At 41.4% G+C, this 22,606-nt stretch overlaps 1 protein-coding gene across 12 annotated transcripts in view; it reads right to left on the bottom strand.

The window, feature by feature from the left end:
• Positions 1 to 22,606, bottom strand: part of HMBOX1 (homeobox containing 1) — a 210,758-nt gene that overhangs the window by 13,306 nt on the left and 174,846 nt on the right. For 2 of the 12 annotated variants that reach the window (XM_065908112.1, XM_065908106.1), the window contains exons 7-9: positions 4,438 to 4,520; positions 2,479 to 2,574; positions 1,562 to 1,650 (exon numbers count right to left, since the gene is read on the bottom strand). In XM_065908112.1, the coding sequence (XP_065764184.1) occupies positions 1,562 to 1,650; positions 2,479 to 2,574; positions 4,438 to 4,520 (268 nt within the window). Of the gene's footprint in view, positions 1 to 1,216; positions 1,322 to 1,561; positions 1,657 to 2,478; positions 2,575 to 4,437; positions 4,521 to 22,606 lie in introns of all 12 variants that reach the window. The other 10 variants (XM_065908111.1, XM_065908105.1, XM_065908110.1 and 7 more) reach the window with 8 other exon arrangements.

Below are 22,606 nucleotides of genomic sequence, written 5' to 3' on the forward strand. Positions count from 1 at the left end.
TGGGGATGATGATCAAACTTGGACCATTCCAGGTTTGCAACCACTAGAGCACTAGTAATTGAGGGCCACACCAGTGAGCTTACATTCTGGATGGGTGCTCTTAGAGATTATTACAATTCACAGTATCTCTCTGCTCAGTTGAGAAAACCAGACAAAACTACAGATACCAACACCTTACGGATAAAAGTGCATTTTAGTAGAAAATAAACCAAAACCCTCCTAAAACTCCAAACTCTCAGGTACAACAGGAGAGAACTGTGGGAAGTGGCTACGTACTCTCTGGCTCCAAGGCGAGCCGGGGGAGGGAAGCGCAGGCGTCTCACTTAGAAGGTGTGAAGCCTGCCTTGGAAGCTGCACGGCAGGGTGTTCGTCAGGCACTGAAGCTGGTGTTACAAATAAGGTGTAAGTTTCTCACCTGTCATCTTCAGGGGACTCTACAGCAGGAAGTTTTGGGAATGGTAAGTTCCTTCCTAGGAAAAAAGCACGGTGTGTGCTGCCCTTAGGGCCTCTGGAAAAAGGATGGAAATGATCCATCTACACTGGTAAACTAACAAGGATGTTTCTCTAGAGTGAAACATGCAGCTCTGACTTGGGGTCCGAGGGGAAGGGAAGCCTTGGGAAGTATAGGCAGCAGTGCTTATTCTCACAGGCTGGTCTTTGGTTTAAACGGGGATCAGCATGGGACTGGAGGGACTCTGGCAGTGTCTACACTCAAGCTGCAGGACGGTGAGCAGGAGGAGAGCATGGTGGACCCTTGTTTACAAGCTGGCTGAGTGGGGTACACTGACTAGGAAAGAGCAAACGTGTTCCCGCTGGCGCCTACAAGAGACCACTCTTCATATTCCAAATGGAGTGAGTTTAAAATCCTTTAAAGAAAATTTAAATCTTTGAGTGGGGAAAAGCTCCCACATTCCTAGTTACTGAATTATTCCATCCAGTGGCTACAGTTAAATATATTTTCCCCCTTAAGCAATGAAGAGGAAGTCAGGGTGAGGTGAGCGCACATGCATTTATGAGAGGGTGTGTGTGTGTCCATGTGCCAGAGACTCTGGAGGGACCACAGTCTCAGCACAAGGGCTCCCACAGCACGGGGCTGAAGCGGGTGAGCCCTTCCACTGTGTGTGGGTGGGTTCATGTCCAGGCAGGGCCGCGGCTGCCCGAAGCCCCTAGCATCTCTCAGACATTGAGTGTGTGTGTGGTGGATGGTGGAACTTGCTTGTTTGGATCAGATCCTCCTCTCTTCTTCTACCTTCTCTGCTTCTCTGCCTCCCTCTGAACTTCTTCCCTCCTCCTCCTCCCCATTGCGTACTTGCCAAGTATCCTGTTGTATGACAATAAATCCGTGTGGGTGAATAAGGATTTCTCACAAATTCAACAGGACAACTGAATCTTAACCACATTCCTTTCAAGTTATATGAAAATCTAACTAGACACATGAGCAGAGCTGGAGGGACATTAGCTCGCCCCCACCCCCCCACCCCGGACAAAGCGCACCCACAGAATTGAGTTGTCATACGACCCCACCCGCTCTGTACCCAGCAGCGCCTGCTCCGTGGCTCACCTGCTCCGAGTAGTCATTCCCGTCCACGTCATCACTGTTGGAGTGGCCTCCCGGACTCTGTACATCTATCCCATGACTCTCCAGGATTGCTGCTTCTTCGAAAAAAGCAAACAGATCCCTAAATTATCTGTTACCATACCATAAAGGTCTGAACGCTGAATTTGTATTGAGGAAATGAGAATGCAATTAAACAAAACCCTAGACTAAGTCTTGTTTCTTCTCAGTTGCAGACAGATGGAATTCAGTGGCACAGAGGCCGGGGGAGCAACAACACATTTGCCCTTCTGGAGGGCCCTGCTGCTTCGTGTGCACCTCTGAGTGGCTGACTGGTAGGTGCTTCATACTTACCAACTAATTAAACGGCTCTCCGGTCTTGGGGTTCTATAAAGCATTTGAGGATTGTCATGATGAAGAAGTAAGTTTATAAGTGAAATACAATTTTAAAAGCTCAAAACCAACCCACCATCCTGATCTCATCGATTCATGTTTCTTAAATGCTTTTTTCACTAGGTTCCCTGTGTATCAAGATGCTTTTATTCCAATTCTATTAATCAGATGTTTCTTAGTCTCTGGGTCATAGCCTGGTAACAATGAAAAGGCTTAGGGTGTCTCAAGGCCTTACAGGTAGCTTTCATCTGCACCACAGGAGTAACTGATCAGAGATGTCTAATTCCAGATTCTTGCACATTAAGAGTGATAAGGTTTAGAAATAATAATGTCATTCTTAGTACAATACAAATAGTATGATTAGTATTAACTTTACATTATTAAAAATATAGTGAAGAAAAACATAAGGACAATTCTTCTTAGGCTTAAAGGGTAGGCTCATTTAGACCTGCAGTTCTAAACTGAAGTCACTCTTAAACACAAGGCCCAGGACTGCCTCCAAAGAGACGGCAGCCTCTCGGATACATTACCGATATTGGCTCGTCTCTTGATCTCCTTCCGCCTGTTAGCAAACCAATTATATACTTTCAGGGAGGTAACTCGTTCCAGATCTGACAGTTTTTTGCCTGTGAAGACATGCAGTAAAATTCAGAAAATTTCTGAGGCTAGTTTTAAGGGACAATACTTTTTTTTTTCAAATGTTTTTCTCACTGCATTTATTGCCAGAATAACAGATATAGAATTTTCTTTTAGCATGATCTAGTACTATATATAGACTTAATTATTGAATGAACAAACATATGGTGGTGGTGGTGGTTTAGTGGCTAAGTCGTGTCTGACCCTTGCGACCCCATGGACTGTAGCCTGCCAGGTTCCTCTGTCCATTGGATTCTCCAGGCAAGAATACTGGAGTGGGTTGCCATTCCCTTCTCCAGAATAAACATATAGTGGTAAAGAACCCGTCTGCCAATGCAGGAGACAAGAGACATGGGTTCAGTTCCTGGGTTGGGAAGATCCCCAGGAGGAGGGCATGGCAACCCACTCTAGTATTCTTGCCTGGAAAATCCCATGGACAGAGGAGCCTGGCGGGCTGTATAGTCCATAGGGTCACAGAGAGTCAGACACGGCTCTCTGTGTCTGATAGGATGGAAAAAAAAACATACAAACAGCCCTAATAACACAAAATGCTTCAATTCAGAAAGCCACACAATATTAAGGAATTCCAATATAAAATATTGAAGGATTCAGTCTGCTAGGGTTCAGAGTTCACATGACAGTAATATGAAAGCTTCATTTAATTAGCATCATTTACTTAGATGAATATATTATTCTTTATCACATTCCCAGATAGCTGAAGTTTCCTTACATCTTTAAGGGCTTGTATTAATTAGTTTCCTGCTGTCTTAAGGCAGAGACCACTATCCATGTCTTCTTAAAGACTAAGGTCACTATGCCCCTGTTATTGTAACTACACAGGAACACACAGCACAATTCAAGTTGCAAACTGCTGTCAAATGTGACGGCTTACGGCTTACGGATAGCACCATGTTTAGCAACATGGCAACCACCCTTCTCCTTCATCCTTTTCTGTTTTAGCTTTTAACTCTCAGTGGGTAGAGGGACCAGAAAACAGATCAGGCACTTGATGCACGGGGCTTAAGTACTTTCCAGGAAGAGTCTGAGTTCCAGCGTTAGGACTGGGGCTTTGGCCTGTGAGAAGTAAGGGTACCGATGTCGTTGTAGATGACTATGTATGTTCTGGACAGTTAGAAGTCTGGCTTCTGCTATGGGAGAATAAATTAGTATTTAATTACCACAAAACAGTGATAAAACTTAAAACATAAAAAAGTGATACTTTTGTATGTACCCTTTAAGCCAATCCAGTTAACTGGCCAAATGGAGATCAATTGGATCTTCTTCACTGAGAATGGTTTCTGGCTTAAAAAAAAAACCCACCACCACCATAATCTGTGGAAGAACATTTTAGCACACGACGTATGAGTGTTTCAGGGGCTCTGCTGACTTGTACAGAAACAACTGGATTTCAGAATGGAAATACTCCGAGTTAAGAAGTCCGCTCCAAAAACATTTCTTTCACTAAACAGGAATACAGAATTATACAATTTACAACAGTTACAAAACAAAACTATCTACAAGTCTTGTTTAAGTATGCCAACTTTAAAACTATTCTGAAACTGGTATGTTTATGCTGTATTTTTGGAAAAAGAAATCTATACAGTTGTTAAAATTAGTAATTTCAAGGTTGCATATCTCAAGCAAGGATACTCACTGGAACTTTCCCACATGAAGCCTAATTTGGAGTAGTGTAATCACCCCCTCAGAAGTACAGTGTGAACAAGACAGGGCAATGACCATCCACAGGAGGATGGTGGGAATGGAGCCAAGAGCACCCGCTGGGATGAGGAAGAGACCGAGGTCCCAAATGCTGTCCGAGCACAGCCCAGAGCCAAGCGCGCTCGCTCCCTTACCTGGCTTCTGGATCACTGCGTTGCAAGCATTTGCAATTTCTTCTCTCTTTGCTTCATCTGGGTATTGATTCTCATTGAAGTAACTGCAGAGGCAATCAGTTAAGACACAGAGTTTGTACTTTTAGAAATGTGCTCTCCTTAACACACAAGCTCAGTGAAAAAGATGTCCTTTTCTAGGATGTAACATTAATGTCTAGTCCAGGCTGTCTGACGGCATTTTCTATGAGGATAGAAACAGTTTTTCTGTCCAACGGGGCAGCCACTACTCACATGTGGCTGCTGAGCACCTGAAATGAAGCTGATGTGGAAGAACTGAATTTTTGATTTTAGCCAATTTATTTTTTTTTTTTTAATAATTTTATTTATTTATGATTTGGCTGCACTGGGTCTTAGTTGTGGCACATGGGATCTAGTTCCCTGACCAGGGACTGAACCCTGGCCCCCTTCATTGGGAGCTTGGAGTCTTAGCCACTGGACCACCAGGGAAGTCCCTGATTTTAGTAAATTTAAACAGTTACATGTGACTGGTGGCTACTATATTGGATAGGATAGGTTTAGCCACTGCTAGGCTTCGATAAAAGGTGTACTGGATATAAAAGTTACTTGTGATATGGGTGGCTGACTGAAATCAGACTTCTGTTATTGAGGCACTGGTAATAACAGGACTCTTTTTGTATGTCTTGTTGTCTGTAGTAGCAAAACGTGGAAATTACCCAATTGTCCATCAATAGGAGAATGATAGAACAAATTATGAGACATCTATATTGATACACGGCTATTTAAAAAGGACTAGAAAAACTATTCATTGGCTTGGGGAGATGTTCTTGCCATGGTCCTAAATGGGGGGAAAAAAAAACCAATCTATAGAATAATGTGCAAGTACAAGTACTGTTAAGAAATTTTAAAAATTCCTGTCTGACTTAGAGAATGAACTTATGGTTGCCAGGGGCAAAGAATGGAGGAAGGGATAGTTAGGGAGTTTGGGATGGACATGTATACACTGCTGTTTTTAAAATGGATAATCAACACGGACCTACTGTATAGTACAGGGATTCTGTTCAATGTTATGTGGCAGCCTGGATGGCAGGGGAGTCTGGGGGAGAATGGTCACATGTGTGTGTATACATACATACATACATATATATATATGGCTGAGTCCCGTTGCTGTGTACCTGTAACTATCACAACATTGTTAATCTGCTACACTCCAATATAAAATAAAAATTTAAAAGAGAAAAAAAATTCCTGTGTATGTGTACTTAAATCTGCATGGATAAAGGGTGGGGGGAGGGGACATATGCATACTTATGGCTGATTTGAGTTGCTGTAAGGCAGAAATCAACACAACATTGTAAAGCAATTATCCTCCAATTAAAAAAAACCTAAGTGACTAAGTATCAGAATATTGATACATTTATCCTCTAATAAAATGTCCTCATAAAAAATCTGCATGGATAAAAGCTGGAAGGGTACACATCAAGGTTGATTACCTTATCATGGGGAAAGGGATAAGTAGGAGGAAACTGAAACATTTTAAGATTTACCTTTGCCTTTTTCCACAGGCTAAAATGCATATATTACTTCTGTACAATAGTACTTAAAGAAATTAGGTTATTGAACCCATCCTTGGCATTATCAGACCTGTGAAACTCTATGTGGAAACAGAATGCTTATTAGTACTACTTGTTCTGTCACCTATGAGTTTTCAAAAGGAAAACAGAATTTCTGTGCTTTGAACCTGGAAACTTAAGATCAGGAAATGATTCCTTGTCACATCGTAGTTCCTCTCACTTCCTTGGGAGCTTTCCTTCCCCCAGAACACAGCTCTCCCCTTCCCTCATCCTCTGTCTGCACTGGTGACAATGCCATTCTATTGGGAGGCCCCTAACCTCCCTTGAACCGTGCCTTCTGCAGTGTAGCTCCTTTCCCCCGCACCCTCTCCATGTGGAGAGCATCCTTTGCTGAAGTCCCGACACAGCAGCTGCCATCACCAAACAGCCTTTCCTTTTCTATAATACAAGCGACAGAACTCTACCAATCCAGTCGTGCAACTACCACCCCACACAGAGGTCTCCTGCTTTAGTACAGGATTTACACATCTCTTTCCACATGATTTTCTGTTATCATTTTTTAAAGCTTCCATGTTCAGACTGAGGATTTTTCCAAGTCACTGCTCCACTTCCACATTCCTACTGACTTCGTCTTAATTCCACCTCTGCTATTTATTTGTGCAAAGACTCTGGATTAGTTTCCATTAACCAGCAGCACAGGCATTACCCAGGGGCTTGTTAGAAAAGAAGAATCCCAGACTTTGCCTCAGACTAAATGAGAATCTGAATTTTAACAAGATCTCCAGGTAATTTGACTGCACATTAATGTTTGAAAAGCACAGGATCAGCGAACAGCGCATTCATTTAAAATTTAGCAACAAAGACAACAAAAGCAGATACTAAGTATCTAATGTTATATGCATCCACTGTGGGTCAAGAAGAGAATTAGATAGTTTCTGACAGCAAGGAGTTTATAATCTACTGAAAGTGAAGTGAAAGTGTTAGTTGCTCAGTTGTGTCCAACTCTTAGCGACCCACCAGGCTCCTCTGTCCATGAAATTCTCCAGGCAAGAATACTGGAGTGGTAGCCATTTGCACCTCCAGGGGATTTTCCTGACCCAGATATTGAACCTGGGTCTCCTGCACTACCAGGCAGAGTTTTTACCATCTGAGCCACCAGGGAAGCCCATAATCTACTGAAGAGACACATAAATCACTACTCTTGATAAGATTCCATAGGCTGTCTGAACAGAGGAGGGGGGAGCACAGAGGAAAGTGTGCTCAGTGTTGCTGTGAGACTGGGCAGAGGAAGTGCCATCTGAGTTACGTCTTGAGGACAAGATAGGAGTTTGCAAACAAACAAGAGAAGGAAGAACTTGTCATGAAAGGGAAAAAACATGAGCAAAGGCAAAAAGGTAGATTAAAGTCTTGATGATTCTGGGCATGGAGAAGAGTTCAGTGTGGTTAGAATACAGGATTCACAAGAAAAAATGAGAGATGCTAGTCTGGAGGAGTAGGATCGGACCACCTTGTGATGTTCCATAGGCATGAAGATTTCATCTTGAAACAGGTTTTACAACCCACAAAGAGATACCACTCCCAGCTGCGTTTTAGAAAGACAGCACATCTTCTTCAAGGCTCAAGATGACTTAGACTTAGAACTCCACGTCTAAATCTGAAATTCTGAAACTCCCTAGTCAACTTTCTACTCACCTACTCCACCTCTTCAAATTTCTTCTTCTTTATACTAATCTCGAATACTTTAAAACCCTCCCCCAACTTAAAAAACCTGTTCATCTATCACTCTTCTTCTGACCTCATCTCGCTTCTCACCCTGAATTCCATGGCAAGCTGAATCAACAGTATCTCTTAGAAGATACCATAAGATTCAGGAATCCCACTTCTGGGCATATATCCAGACGATAATTCAAAAGATACATGCAACTCTGTGTTCACAGTAGCACTATCCACAATAGCGAAGACAAAGAAGCAACTTAAATGTTCATCGACAGACAACTGGATAAAGACGATATGGCACATATATACCTTTCACAACCAGTCATAAGAAAAAATGAAAATAATGGCATTTGCAGCAACATGTGTGCAACTAGAGATTATCATACTAAGTGAAAGTGAAGTCACTCAGTCGTGTCTGACTGTGACCCCATGGACTGTAGCCTGCCAGGCTCTTCCATCCATGGGATTTTCTAGGCAAGAATACTGGAGTGGGTTGCCATTTCCTTCTCCAGGGGATCTTCCCGACCCAGGGATGAAACCTGGGTCTGCTGCATTGCAGGCAGACTCTTTACCATCTGAGCCACAAGGGAAGCCAAACTGAAGTAAGTGAAAAAGAGACAAATACCATACAATATCACTTAAATGTGGAATCTAAAATATGACACAAATCTGTCTATGAAACAGAATCAGGGACACAGAGAATAGACTAGTGGTTGCCAAAGGGTCAGGGGGTGAAAGAGGCTAGGAGTGGGAGTTGGGGGTTAGCAGATGCAAACTGGTATGTATCGAATGGAGAAACGACAAGGTCCTACTATACAGCACAGGACACTATATTCAACATCCTATAATAAACCATAATGAGAAAGAATGTGAAAGAGAATGTGTGTATGTGTGTATATATTGTATATGTGTGTATAACTGCGTCACTTTGTTGTGCAGCAGTAGTTAACACTGTAATTCAACTATACTTCAATAGAAAAAAAAAAAACCAAAACACAGTATCTCTCAGGAGAAATTCTGATTACTCAGCTATCCTGTCCTTCCACCATACCTGTCCTGCCAATCTCTCACCCTGCAGAAAGCAGCTTCCACTTTTTTCTTCCATCCTTCAATCAGGGTACCAAGAGTTCCTAGACAAAGTTATAAAATAGGGCCAAGTGATTTCTTTATAACCCTGTGTTTCTTGACCTTAACTAGACCCCTTGTTTCTGATGGGAATGCTTTTTGTCCTTCTAGCCAACTGTCTGTAATACTCCCATCTTTCATGCCCCTCTTTCCTGAAACCTTTCCCAAGCCCTCAAACCTACCACCATCATTCTTTTAGCAGATGTCCTTGCCTCCTCTTTTACCAAGATGGAGATTATTAGGATTTGTTTAATGTTTTTAGCTTCTCAACTTCTATATGTCTCTGAGTCACTGCTCATTCATCTCTGCATCTCATGGAAGAGGAAGATGCAGTCTCCTCTTCGAGGTCTACTTCTCCACTTGTGTCTTTGACCTCATCATCCTGCTGCTTCATTTTCTCGTGTCTCCTTTCTTTCCTGCATATCTTTTCTTTTTAAAAAAATTTATGTATTTATTTTAATTGGAGGCTAATTACTTTACAATATTGTAGTAGTTTTTGCCATACATTGACATGAATCAGCCATGGGTGTACATGTGTCCCCCCATCATGAAGCCCCCTCCTATCTCCCTCCCCATCCCATCCCTCAGGATCATCCCAGTGCACCAGCCCTGAACACCCTGTCTCACCTGCATATCTTTTCCCTGTGCCCTCATATTTTACTCTATTTCACTCATTTTAAGATGCATATTTCTTCATTATTATGATTCTAAAATTAGGATACATCTTATAATTTGTGGCGTCTGAAAATTAATTGGCAGCATCTCCCCTCCATGCCAGTATATAAAACAAGGGTGTGTCATACAGTCAAAGGCTTCCTAGATCTGATGGAATGTGGTAGCTGCTAAGACCCAGGGGTCCCATTTCAGCAAAGTTCAATGGCTACTATACCTCACTGTGCTAACTCTCCCAAATTATTGCAAAGCCTGTGACTGACACTCTACTCCCTCTAATGTCTGATTAATATACCTAATGTATATCTCCAGGCATGCTGCTATTCTATTCAAAAAATGTTAAGGATTTATTACAGAGGTGTTCAGAGTCCCCCCTGCCCCAGACTGCCTCTGCAGCGTTATCTAGTGCTGCTCTTATACACGCATGCTAGTCTGGGGACATGGGACATGCCTTTCTACTGTCCGTTTATGTGCTTTTTGCTTCCCTGCCTCCAGACCATCTTGTCTTTCACGATACAGCTCAACTGTCACCTCTTGGCCAGTCAAAGGTAATCTCCTCATCCCATGAACCCAACATTCTACCTGTTCCTCTCTCACACCTCTTCCATCCTTTATTATAGTCATCACTGTATACCTCTCTCTCCTACTAAACCAAAAGCCACCTGTCTCAGGTGAAAGTCTGACTCGCCCTCCTCTGCACTCCTCAATGATGAGATGTCCTCCTCAATAATGACGGAGAGAGTTACCACCAGCCCAGGGCAGGGGCCTCCAAAAGAAATGGCTATTACTGTAAATGAACTGCTGGCCATCAAGGGCATATGCAGAGTTATCACAGCACAGTTACAAACTGTTACAAATGATGATTATGTCTTGCAAGAATGCTGGGGTTGGGTAAGTGGGGGTTGGGGTAGAAGACAGGGAAACATTGGTAGTAATTAAGATGGATTTACACTTTCTGCTCTATATATTTACTTCTCTATTGAATTTCTATAATGAAAATATGCTATTTTAAAATAAAAGAACATTAGGAAAACATTTAAACAATTAAGAAGTAGCTTATTAATCTAACTCCCTAAATAATTTATATTTGGAAAATGCATTTGAATCATCTAGAAAATACTAGGATTGTGACTGCCATTCTAGTGACTAACAGGATAAAACCACAGTACTTCTGGAAGCTAAATAAGAATTTAGGATTTTTCCTAGCACAGCGGGGCCTGAGGAGGTGACAGTTCAGAAATGGGCTTTGTGGAGATCATGGAGGAGGCAGGAGCAGCATACTGGCCAGTGCCCCCAGTTCCTAGCATGGTGGGGCGAGAGGCCATGAAGCACCACGCACCCTCCTCAGGGAGCCAGGCTCACCCGGCCTGGAAGATAACATCGGAGAGCAGGAGGAGAGGACAGGTGGGGACCAGGGCCCAGCTAGGGCACCCAGAGGCAGCGGTAAGGCTAGACGTCCTCCAACATCAGATCCCCTTCTCGGGATCCCCTTCCCAGTGACTTCCATAGGGCCTCTGTCCAGCCCCCGGGCAGCAGGTTGACTGACACCCCGCAGCCAGTGACGGTTTACATGCTTAATGAGGACCAGCAGTGGGACAACCAGGGAACCAGGCATGTTGTCCTGCTATGTGGGGTGGCTGAAGAGCATGTCCCTGATAGTCTGGGCCTGACAAAACGTGGTCCACTGGAGAAGGGACTGGCAAACCACTTCAGTATTCTTGCTTGATAACCCCATGAACAGTGTGAAAAGACAGAAAGATATGACACTGAAAGCTGAGACCTCCCCAGGTGGTAGGTGTCCAACATACTACTGGGAAAAGTGGAGAAACAGCTACAGAAAGAATGATGAGATGAGCCAAAGTGGAAATGATGCCCTTATGGTGGAGAAAGCAAAGTCTGATGCTATAAACAACACTACTGCATAGGAACCTGGAATGTCCATGAATCAAGGTAAATTGGATGTGGTCAAACAGGAGATGGTAGGAGTGAACACTGACATCTTCAGAGTCAGTGAACTAAAATGGACGGGAATGGGAGAATTTAATTCAGATGACCATTATATCTACTAGAAGAAATCAAGTAGCCCTCACAGTCAATAAAAAAGTCCAAAATGCAGTACTTGTGTGCCATCTCAAAAACGACAGAATGGTCTCTGTTCATTTCCAAGGCAAACTATTCAACTTCTCAGTAATCCAAGTCTAGGCCCCAATCACTAATGCTGAAAAGGCTGAAGTAGAACAGTTCTATGAAGACGTACAAGACCTTCTAGAACTAACACCAAAACAAGATGTCCTTTTCATCATAGGGGACTGGAATGCAAAAGTAGGAAGTCAAGATACCTGAAGTGACAGACAAGTTTGGCCTTGGAGTACAACATGAAGCAGGGCCAAGACTAACAGTTTTGCCAAAAGAACACACTGGTCACAGCAAACACCCTCTTCTAATCTAACAACACAAGAGATAACTCTTCACATGGACATCACCAGATGGTCAATATCAAAATCAGATTGATTATATTCTTTGCAGTCAAAGATGAAGAAGCTGTATACAGTCAGCAAAAACAAGACTCAGAGCTGACTGTGGCTCAGATCATCAGCTCCTTATTGCAAAATTCAGGCTCAAATTAAAGAAAGAAGGGAAAACCACTAGGCTATTCAGGTATGACCTAAATCAAATCTCTTATGATTACAGTGGAGGTGACAAATACATTCAAGAGATTAGATCTGGTAGACAAAGTGCCTGAAGAACTATAGATGGAGGTTCACACCACTGTACAGGAGGTGGTGTTCAAAACCATCCCCAAGAAAAAGAAATGCAAGAAGGCAAAGTGGTTGTCTGAGGAGGACTTACAAATAACTGAGAGAAGCAGCAGAGCTCCAAAGAGTACCAAGGAGAGATAAGAGAGCCTCTTCAGTGATCAACGCAGAGAAACAGGAAAACAACAGACTGGGAAAGACTACAGATCTCTTCAGGAAAACTGGAGATACTAAGGGAATATTTTATGCAAAGATGGGCTCAATAAAGGACAGAAATGGCAAGGACCTAACAGAAGCAGAAGATATTTCAGTTGAGCTATTTCAAATCCTAAAAGATGATGCTGTGAAAAGTGCTGCACTCAATAAGCCAGCAAATTTGGAAAACTCAGCAGTGGCCACAGGACTGGAAAAGGTCAGTTTTCATTCCAATCCCAAAGAAGGGCAATGCCAAAGAATGTTCACACTACCACACAACTGCACTCATTTCAAAGCCTAGCAAGGTAATGCTCAAAATCCTTCAAGTTAGGCTTCAGCAGTACTTGAACCGTGAACTTCCAATGTACAAGCTGGATTTAGAAAAGGCAGAGGAACCAGAGACCAAAATTGCCAACATCCGCTGGATCATAAAAAAACAAGAGAATTCCAGAAAAACATTTGCTTCATTGACTACACTAAAGCCTTTGACTGTGTGGATCACAACAAACTGTGGAAAAATCTTAAAGAGATGGGAATACCAGACCACCTTACCTGCCTCCTGAGAAACCTCTATGCAAGACAATAAGCAACAGTTAGAATCAGACACGGAATGAGAGACTGGTTCAAAATTGGGAAAGGAGTACATCAAGGCTATATTTTGTCACCATGCTTTCTGCCCGCCCCCCCCCCCCCCCCCACTTATTTAACTTGTATGCAGAGTACATCACGTGAAATGCCAGGCTGGATAACTCACAAGCCAGAATCAAGATTGCAGGGAGAGATATCAATAACCTCAGATATGCAGGTGACCACCCTGATGGCAGAAAAGGAATAGGAACTAAAGAGCCTCTTGATGAAGGTGAAACAGTAGAGTGAAAAAGCTGGCTTAAAACTCAACATTCAAAAAACTAAGATCATGGCATCCAGTCCCATCACTTCGTGGCAAACAGATGGGGAAAAGTGGAAACAGTGAGATTTTATTTTCTTGGGCTCCAAAATCACTGCAGACCAGGAAATTGAAAGATACTTGCTCCTTGGAAGAAGAGCTATGACAAATGTAGACAGCATATTAAAAACCAGAGACATCATTTTGCTGTCAAATTTCCATCTAGTCAAAGCTATGGTTTTTCCAGTAGTCATGTATGGATATAACAGTTGGACTGTAAAGTAGGCTGAGTGCCAAAGAACTGACATATATATATATATTTTTAAGAACTGATATTTTCAAATTATGGTGCTGGAGAAGACTCTTGAGAGTCCCTTGGACAGCAAGGAGATCAAACCAGTCATTTCCTAAAGGAAATCAACTCTGAATATTCGTTGGAAGGACTGATGCTGAAGTGAAGCTCCAATACTTTGGATCACCTGATGCAAAGATCCAATTCATTGGAAAAGATCCTGATGCTGGGAAAGTTTGAGGGGAAGAAGAGAAGAAGACAACAGAAGATGAGGTGGTTGGATGGCATCACTGACTCAATGGACGTAAGTCTGAGCAAATGCAGGGATATAATGAAGGATAGGGAAGCCTGTCATGCTACAGTCCACGGGGTCACAGAGAGTTGGACACCACTTGGCAACTGAACAAAACAACAAGTAATAAGTTGCAGTTGTGGCATATATGACTGTTGTTGTGTTAGTCGCTCAGTCGTGTCTGACTCTTTGAAACCCCATGGATTGGAGCCCACTAGGCTCCTCTGTCAATGGAATTCTTCAGGCAAGAATACTGGAGTGTACTATTCAACATAGTGTTGGAAGTTTTGGCCACAGCAATCAGAGCAGAAAAAGAAGTAAAAGGAATCCAGATAGGAAAAGAAGAAGTGAAACTCTCGCTGTTTGCAGATGACATGATCCTCTACATAGAAAACCCTAAAGACTCTTCCAGAAAATTACTAGAGCTAATCAATGAATATAGTAAAGTTGCAGGATATAAAATTAACACACAGAAATCCCTTGCATTCCTATACACTAACAATGAAAAAACAGAAAGAGAAATTAAGGAAACAATACCATTCACCATTGCAACAAAAAGAATAAAATACTTAGGAGTATATCTACCTAAAGAAACAAAAGACCTATACACAGAAAACTATAAAACACTGATGAAAGAAATCAAAGAGGACACAAACAGATGGAGAAACATACCGTGTTCATGGATTGGAAGAATCAATATTGTCAAAATGACTATTCTACCCAAAGCAATCTATAGATTCAATGCAATCCCTATCAAGCTACCAACGGTATTTTTCACAGAACTAGAACAAATAATTTCACAATTTGTATGGAAATACAAAAAAACCTCCAATAGCCAAAGTAATCTTGAGAAAAAAGAATGGAACTGGAGGAATCAACCTGCCTGACTTCAGACCCTACTACAAAGCCACAGTCACCAAGACAGTATGGTACTGGCACAAAGATAGAAATATAGATCAATCGAACAGAATAGAAAGCCCAGAGATAAATCCACGAACCTATGGACACCTTATCTTTGACAAAGGAGGCAAGGATATACAATGGAAAAAAGACAACCTCTTTAACAAGTGGTGCTGGGAAAACTGGTCAACCACTTGTAAAAGAATGAAACTAGAACACTTTCTAACACCATACACAAAAATAAACTCAAAATGAATTAAAGATCTAAATGTAAGACCAGAAACTATAAAACTCCTAGAGGAGAACATAGGCAAAATACTCTCTGACATAAATCTCAGCAAGGTCCTCTATGACCCACCTCCCAGAATATTGGAAATAAAAGCAAAACTAAACAAATGGGACCTAATGAAACTTAAAAGCTTCTGCACTACAAAGGAAACTATAAGTAAGGTGAAAAGACAGCCCTCAGATTGGGAGAAAATAATAACAAATGAAGAAACAGACAAAAGATTAATCTCAAAAATCTACAAGCAACTCCTGAAGCTCAATTCCAGAAAAATAAACGACCCAATCAAAAAATGGGCCAAAGAACTAAACAGACATTTCTCCAAAGAAGACATACAGATGGCTAACAAACACATGAAAAGATGCTCAACATCACTCATTATCAGAGAAATGCAAATCAAAACCACAAAGAGGTACCATTACACGCCAGTCAGGATGGCTGCTATCCAAAAGTCTACAAGCAATAAATGCTGGAGAGGATGTGGAGAAAAGGGAACCCTCTTACACTGTTGGTGGGAATGCAAACTAGTACAGCCACTATGGAAAACAGTGTGGAGATTTCTTAAAAAACTGGAAATAGAACTGCCATATGACCCAGCAATACCACTTCTGGATATACACACCAAGGAAACCAGATCTGAAAGAGACACGTGCACCCCAATGTTCATCGCAGCACTGTTTATAATAGCCAGGACATGGAAGCAACCTAGATGCCCACCAGCAGATGAATGGATAAGGAAGCTGTGGTACATATACACTGTGGAATATTACTCAGCCGTTAAAAAGAATTCATTTGAATCAGTTCTAATGAGATGGATGAAACTGGAGCCCATTATACAGAGTGAAGTAAGCCAGAAAGATAAAGAACATTACAGCATACTAGCACATATATATGGAATTTAGAAAGATGGTAACGATAACCCTATATGCAAAACAGAAAAAGAGACACAGAAGTATAGAACAGACTTTTGAACTCTGTGGGAGAAGGTGAGGGTGGGATGTTTCAAAAGAACAGCATGTATATTATCTATAGTGAAACAGATCACTAGCCCAGGTGAGATGCATGAGACAAGTGCTCGGGCCTGGTGCACTGGGAGGACCCAGAGGAGTCGGGTGGAGAGGGAGGTGGGAGGGGGGATCGGGATGGGGAATACGTGTAACTCTATGGCTGATTCATGTCAATGTATGACAAAACCCACTGAAATGTTGTGAAATAATTAGCCTCCAACTAATAAAAAAAAAAAAAAAAGAATACTGGAGTGTGTTGCCATGCCCTTTTCCAAGGGGATCTTCCCGACCCAAGGATCAAACCCAGGTCTCCAGCATTGCAGGCAGATTCTTTACTGTTTGAGCTACCTGGATATTAATGTGTCAAAAAATTTTGTAAAAATCTTATTTAATTTGTACTTAGCATTTAACTATATAAAATAAAGTCGGAATAAAAACAAATTGGTAACCTACCAAATCAAACCTTCCAAATCGAAGGTTCAAGAATATAATGTACTAACTACAGTTCTAAATCTCTGAAGTTGGCAATTAACCCTCTCTCCTCTGCTAGAGACTTATTGTGAGTAAGAAACGCAGGCCTGCCAGAAATACCACCTTTCTTTAACATGTGCTGCTACAGCTGCAGGGGTGTGCACTGGACAGTGATTACTGCTGTCATCTTTCTGTAAGGCCTCGATGTTTAAAACAGATTAATTAAATATGCACAGTATAAGGTAAACTGACAAAACAGTATATTTTAAAATACCTCATGGTAAATATTTAAGTTTAAAATGTAATAGTTTTTTTGCAAAAAATTACAAAGCTCTTAAAGCTTTCTTCTTGGGGGTGGTGGGGGGCAGACAGGTACACAATGTTGATGTAAAGTGCAAGAATTTTCAGGAAAGACAAAGGCAGGCCAGGAAATAAAATGTTCAACCAATATCTGTTACATGAGCATGAGTATGTATCTGAGGAGCAGATGGAAATTCAAAAACAACCCCCATCTCAACAGTACACAGTTCAGTTGAGGACATCAGATATGAAGTTAAAACAAAAGGAGTCAAAAGAACAGTCAAAACAGTAGAACAGTGACAAGTTAGAATATACCTAGCTGCTAATTAAATATATAAATGATATGTTAAATAAATCCAGGTTAGAGAGATATCTCTATGGACTCTGCTGCTCTGGGAAAGCTTACTGCTTTGGATCTCTTCTGAGGGATGCACAGGCTTCAGGCATTGGAGAGGAAAGGGCAAAGTTATCAATAAAGACAAACATATAAAAACCTAAGATGTGCTCAGACAACAAAAAGCAGCTAGTAATGCCATCTGATTAGACTCTAAGGATTATATTCAGGGTTTGCCTGAAATAGTGCTGTTATCCTGGATTATTAACAACCCCTGCCCCCCTCATTCCCAGGTGGTGCTAGCAGTAAAGAACCCACCTGCCAATGCAGGAGACCTAAGAGACACAGGTTTGATCCCTGGGTTTGGAAGACCCCCTGGAGGAGGGCATGGAAACCCACTTCAGTATTCTTGCTTGGAGAATCCCATGGACAGAGGAGCCTGGTGGGCTATGGTCCATGGGGTCGCAAAGAGCTGGACATGACTAAAGTGACTTAGCATGCACTCTCATTCCCCTAAATTATCCCATTTAGACAGTAAATTATATAGTCAGTCCAGGACCATATCACCTTACTGACTCATCTGAGTTTAATGTTAACTAAAACCCCTATGTCTTTTTCACAGGTGTTTTGTGAACGGAACATGGCAACTGTCAGAAAAAAGGAAGCATTGAAGAAATTAGTAACTATAGTTTCTATCTAGTTACCTGTAAGAGGAGCTATCTAAGTCCAGAGAACCTGCTTGGCCTGTAACAGACACTCAGTAAGCAACTGTCTGATCTATACAAATAAATGTATATGTGAAGGAATAAATTAATGTAAGAAAGAAACAAAGGGGAAAACAGAAAACATTGGTTTCAGTTAAGGCCTTAAGTGAAACCAACAATACTTCTTTCAGGAGAAAGGCAGTTGGAATCTTATCGTATTCTACAATGCACTGTCTTCCCTTGGTTCATTCAGAGGTTTTATACTAAGATATAGCTGAATACAAATATGTTAGTAGTGTTTATTTTTGAACTATACATAACCAACAGACTAACAATAAAGTTGAGAAATAAGTCTAATGACTGATTTTAGATGTAATTAATCATTTAGTCAACTCAAAATGCTGACTGAGTCCTAGTTTATACCAAGCAATTGGCAAAATGGTGGCAAAAATAAACCATGCAGAGGCTTCTAATGTAGTCACTGGGGGTATATGTATGTAACAAGGCACATTATAGAGTCCAATGTAAAATGGACTGCAGTAGTGGAATGAGTGCAGTGTGTGGGAAGAGAGGAATCAACGTTTGTGCAGACTTCTTGAAGACAGAGCGTGTAGGGTGGCTAAAGTAGAACAGCATGAGGCAAAGGAAGCGACATATAAAATAAAGGGAGCTATAAAAGAGCTTAGAATGCCCCAAGAATGAGGAGTTCAGTGTGGATGAAACATAAATGAGATGGGTGACTGGGGATCAAACTGAAGAAAAATATTGGGTTCATATTTTAAAGAGTGTAATAAGAGTTTGCACTTAACTTCAGGCAACTGGACAAAGGTTTTTAAGCAAGGGTATTATATGATCGAACACATTTTGTATGGTAGTATCTCTGGTGATACCAGAGGTAAAAGTCAGTTAGGCAGCTGTGGTAAAAGCTGAGGAGAGGATCTGAAGTAGGCTAAGGCATGGGAATACAAGGAAAGATAAAATTCAAGAGACATTTTGGGATGGTAATAAAAATTGAAGACACCCTCACTTCCTGGGTTTAGGCACCACTTCCTGGGGCTTCCCTGGTGGCTCAGAGGTTAAAGCGTCTGCCTGCAAATGCGGGAGACCTGGGTTCGATCCCTGGGTTGGGAAGATTCCCTGGAGAAGGAACTGGCAACCCACTCCAGTATTTTTGCCTGGAGAATCCCATGGATGGAGAAGCCTGGTGGGCTACAGTCCACGGGGTCGCAAAGAGTCAGACATGACTGAGCGACTTCACTTTCACTTTCCTCCCTTCCACCAAAAGAAGATACCCTTAGGAATAGTAAACACTACCCATTATTCACCTTCTAGCATTTCATCCTTAAATTATGTCAAAGGATTAGATATTTCTACTGTTACCAGGTAGATAAATTGTGGGAGAACTTGGCTTTAAGACTCTGAAAGGGACCTGTTTCTGAAGTACACTTCTGTCCCATATAAGAATGTTTATAGCCCTAGACATTTTATAAGACTGAAAAGGGAAAGACATGTAAACAGAAATCTACAAGTAGTAATATAAATGCAATAAAAATAAATCCTAAGGGCACTATACTTTTATAGACAAAGGACATTGTCAGCTGAATGATCAGTGAATATCTTCACAGAGAGAAACCAAATGATCACTCTGCAAGACAATGACAGCAAAGAATTAAAATGAAAAGTGGCAAAATCATTTACATGAGATGAGATACCATAAGCTGGTAACAAATGGAAATGTCCTTGAAGCGCCTTCATTTCAGTAGCACCTGTCTATAAAAACAACAATCAGAAACTTCCTCCTGTTGTGTGTCTCAGGGAGCACATAGAAAAGATAGGAACTGGCTCTCTAAGCAAGGGGTGTGTGTGTGTGTGGCTCAGTTGTGTCCCACCTTTTGTGACCCCATGGAGTGTACCAGGCAGGAATACTGGAGTGAGTTGCCATTTCCTTCTCCAGGTTATCTTCCCGACCCAGGGATCGAACCCAAGTCTCGTGCACTGCAGGCAGATTCTTTACTGTCTGATCTGCCAGGATAATGCCAGGTAAATGAACTTATTCCTGCCTCCCCCGCCATGTTTTTAAATGAACCATCTCCCCTGAAGAGAGATTTAAACCTCATTACTTTAGTAATTAAAAAAATAACATTTCAGGGTTGTCAGACACTGCTCACTATCTACAATCCAGTGTGCATTCTTTATCACTAAGTATAATTACTGGGTGGAGGGCAGGAAAGAATAACATTAAACTAAAATAGTTTGGAACCTAGTTGTCCCATATCCACTTTGAGAGCATCTATGTGTTAAATGATCTTCAGCAACAACAAAATAATTAAAATATTTCTTTTTCTTGGGTGGTGGTGGTGGTGGTGGTTGTTTTAAATAACAGAGGGAAGCAAGAGATGAAAGAAATGGGAAAACTTTCTCCAAGTACAGCACCTCTCTTTGGTTAATCCACAAAGCCTAATGACATCCTCAGTTCAGTTACAAACCAGAAGAGTGACACCCTGTATTTTATCCAAAGATCTCAAAGCTCTTCTCATACTAATCATACCTTAAAATATCCCTGAGAAACAGCCAGGGGTCAGAGAGAAACAGGAGAAGCAGAGCTGGAAGTCAGCCATGCATACAAATGTTCGTCATTTACTGTGAACTTAGGACAATCAGGGACTTGGAAAAATGGGGACAATGATAAGCTTACAGATAATAAGCTCCCAAAGTTACACAGCTGGCTAGGATTAGAACCAAGCTTCTTGACCACCAGGCCCACGCTCTTTCCATTCCTGATTGCTAAGGAAGTTGCTGGGTGCAGTGGCGTGAAGAGCGTCACCTGAAAATTCACGTCCACCTGGAACCTCAGGAAGTGACTGTATATAAAACTGGGTCTCTGCGGATGTAATTACGGGAAGGAGTGTGATGAGGTCACACTATGCCCTAAATCCAATGACTGTCCTCATAAGAGAAAGAACAGAACACAAACAGAGAAGACAATGCAGAAATAAAAGCAGAGTGATGGGTCTGCAAGTTCAGGAATGCCAAGACCCCTGAAGAGTGACCAAAGCAAGAAGTGTGGGAGGATTTCTACCCTCAGAACCTCCCAAAGGAACCCACTCTGCTGACACCTTGGTTTCAGATTGTGGCTTCCAGAAATGTGAGAAATACACTTCTGCTGTTCTAAGCCATCAAGTTTGTGGAAATCTGTTATATCAGCCCTACAAAACAAATCCTCTGGGTAAAGAGAAGCAGTACAAAAAGAAAGGGATGGTCTTAAGAGATACTGTGATTCAACTATCATAGCTTAATGGACACCATTTCAATACAGAACTACACCTGGCAGGCAGGCTGAAATAAGCAGCTACTTCTGATTTCTATAAGTAAACACCTGAATGAGGCATTCTCTTGAAAGTCTGGTCAAATACAGAAAAATTCTGACTTCAATTCTTTTTCCTTCTGTAATCCAAATTTGGCTGCAACCCTTCTTTTGATGCTTAACACTGTCCTCCATTTGAACAGTTCTCATATTAAATCCCCATTTCAAAGCTTTTCTGACTTTTCAGATTGGCTACTTCATGATAACAAATGGAGCTAAGGGATTGCTATATTCATCTCTATCTTCAGCAACTGATTTAGCAGTGCTTATTTTTTAAAATCTTGTAACACTAAGTACAGATAAATATTTCTGCAATACAACAAAGACTACTATCAATATTAAAAAAAAATCTGCTAAGAGATGTATAAGAAAACAGGTATAGTAAAACAATGGTAAAATCTAGGTGGTAACTGTAAAATTCTTTCAGCTCTGCCGTATGTTTAAAATTTTTCCCAATAATATGTTGGAAAAATAGCAACTGGTAACATTAATAAAATGATAAAATGCTAGTGGCTGTGGTGATTTAGTCGCTAAGTCGTATCCGACTCTTGTGACCTCATGGGACTGTAGCCTGCCAGGTTCCTCTGTTCATGGGATTTCCCAGGCAAGAATATTGGACTGGGCTGCCATTTCCTTCTCCAGGGGATCTTCCTGACCCAGAAATTGAACCTAGGTGTCCTGTATTGCAGGCAGATTCTTTACCTACTCAACTATGAGAAATACTAGCAGCATCTAAATTAAATCAGGAACAAGGCAACAGAGCCCACTATCCCCAATACAACCTCTTCTCTTGTTACAATTCAATGTTTTTCTCAAAGTCCTAGTCATTACAATAGGACATGAAAGAGAATTAAGAAACAAACTGGGAAGGAGGGTCACAAAAATATCATTTGCATATTATACTAAGAAACCATGGGGTAAATTCAAATTGTCTCAGAAATAATCAATCAGATTGCTGGGGACTAAACAGACCAACAAAGATATTAACATTTTCCTGTGTATCAATAAGCAATCGGACAACTTAATAGAAAAAAGGCCTCTATTCATGACATCAAGAAAAATGAGAATTAAAATAAAAATATCTAACCAGACCACCTGGCCTGCCTCTTGAGAAACCTGTATGCAGGTCAGGAAGCAACCGTTAGAACTGGACATGGACCAACAGACTGCTTCCAAATAGGAAAAGCAGTATGTCAAGGCTGTATATTGTCACCCTGCTTATTTAACTTATATGCAGAGTACATCATGAGAAACACTGGGCTGGAAGAAGCACAAGCTGGAATTAAGATTGCCGGGAG

Source organism: Muntiacus reevesi, chromosome 17, assembly GCF_963930625.1.
Source record: "Muntiacus reevesi chromosome 17, mMunRee1.1, whole genome shotgun sequence".
Lineage (NCBI taxonomy): Eukaryota > Metazoa > Chordata > Mammalia > Artiodactyla > Cervidae > Muntiacus > Muntiacus reevesi.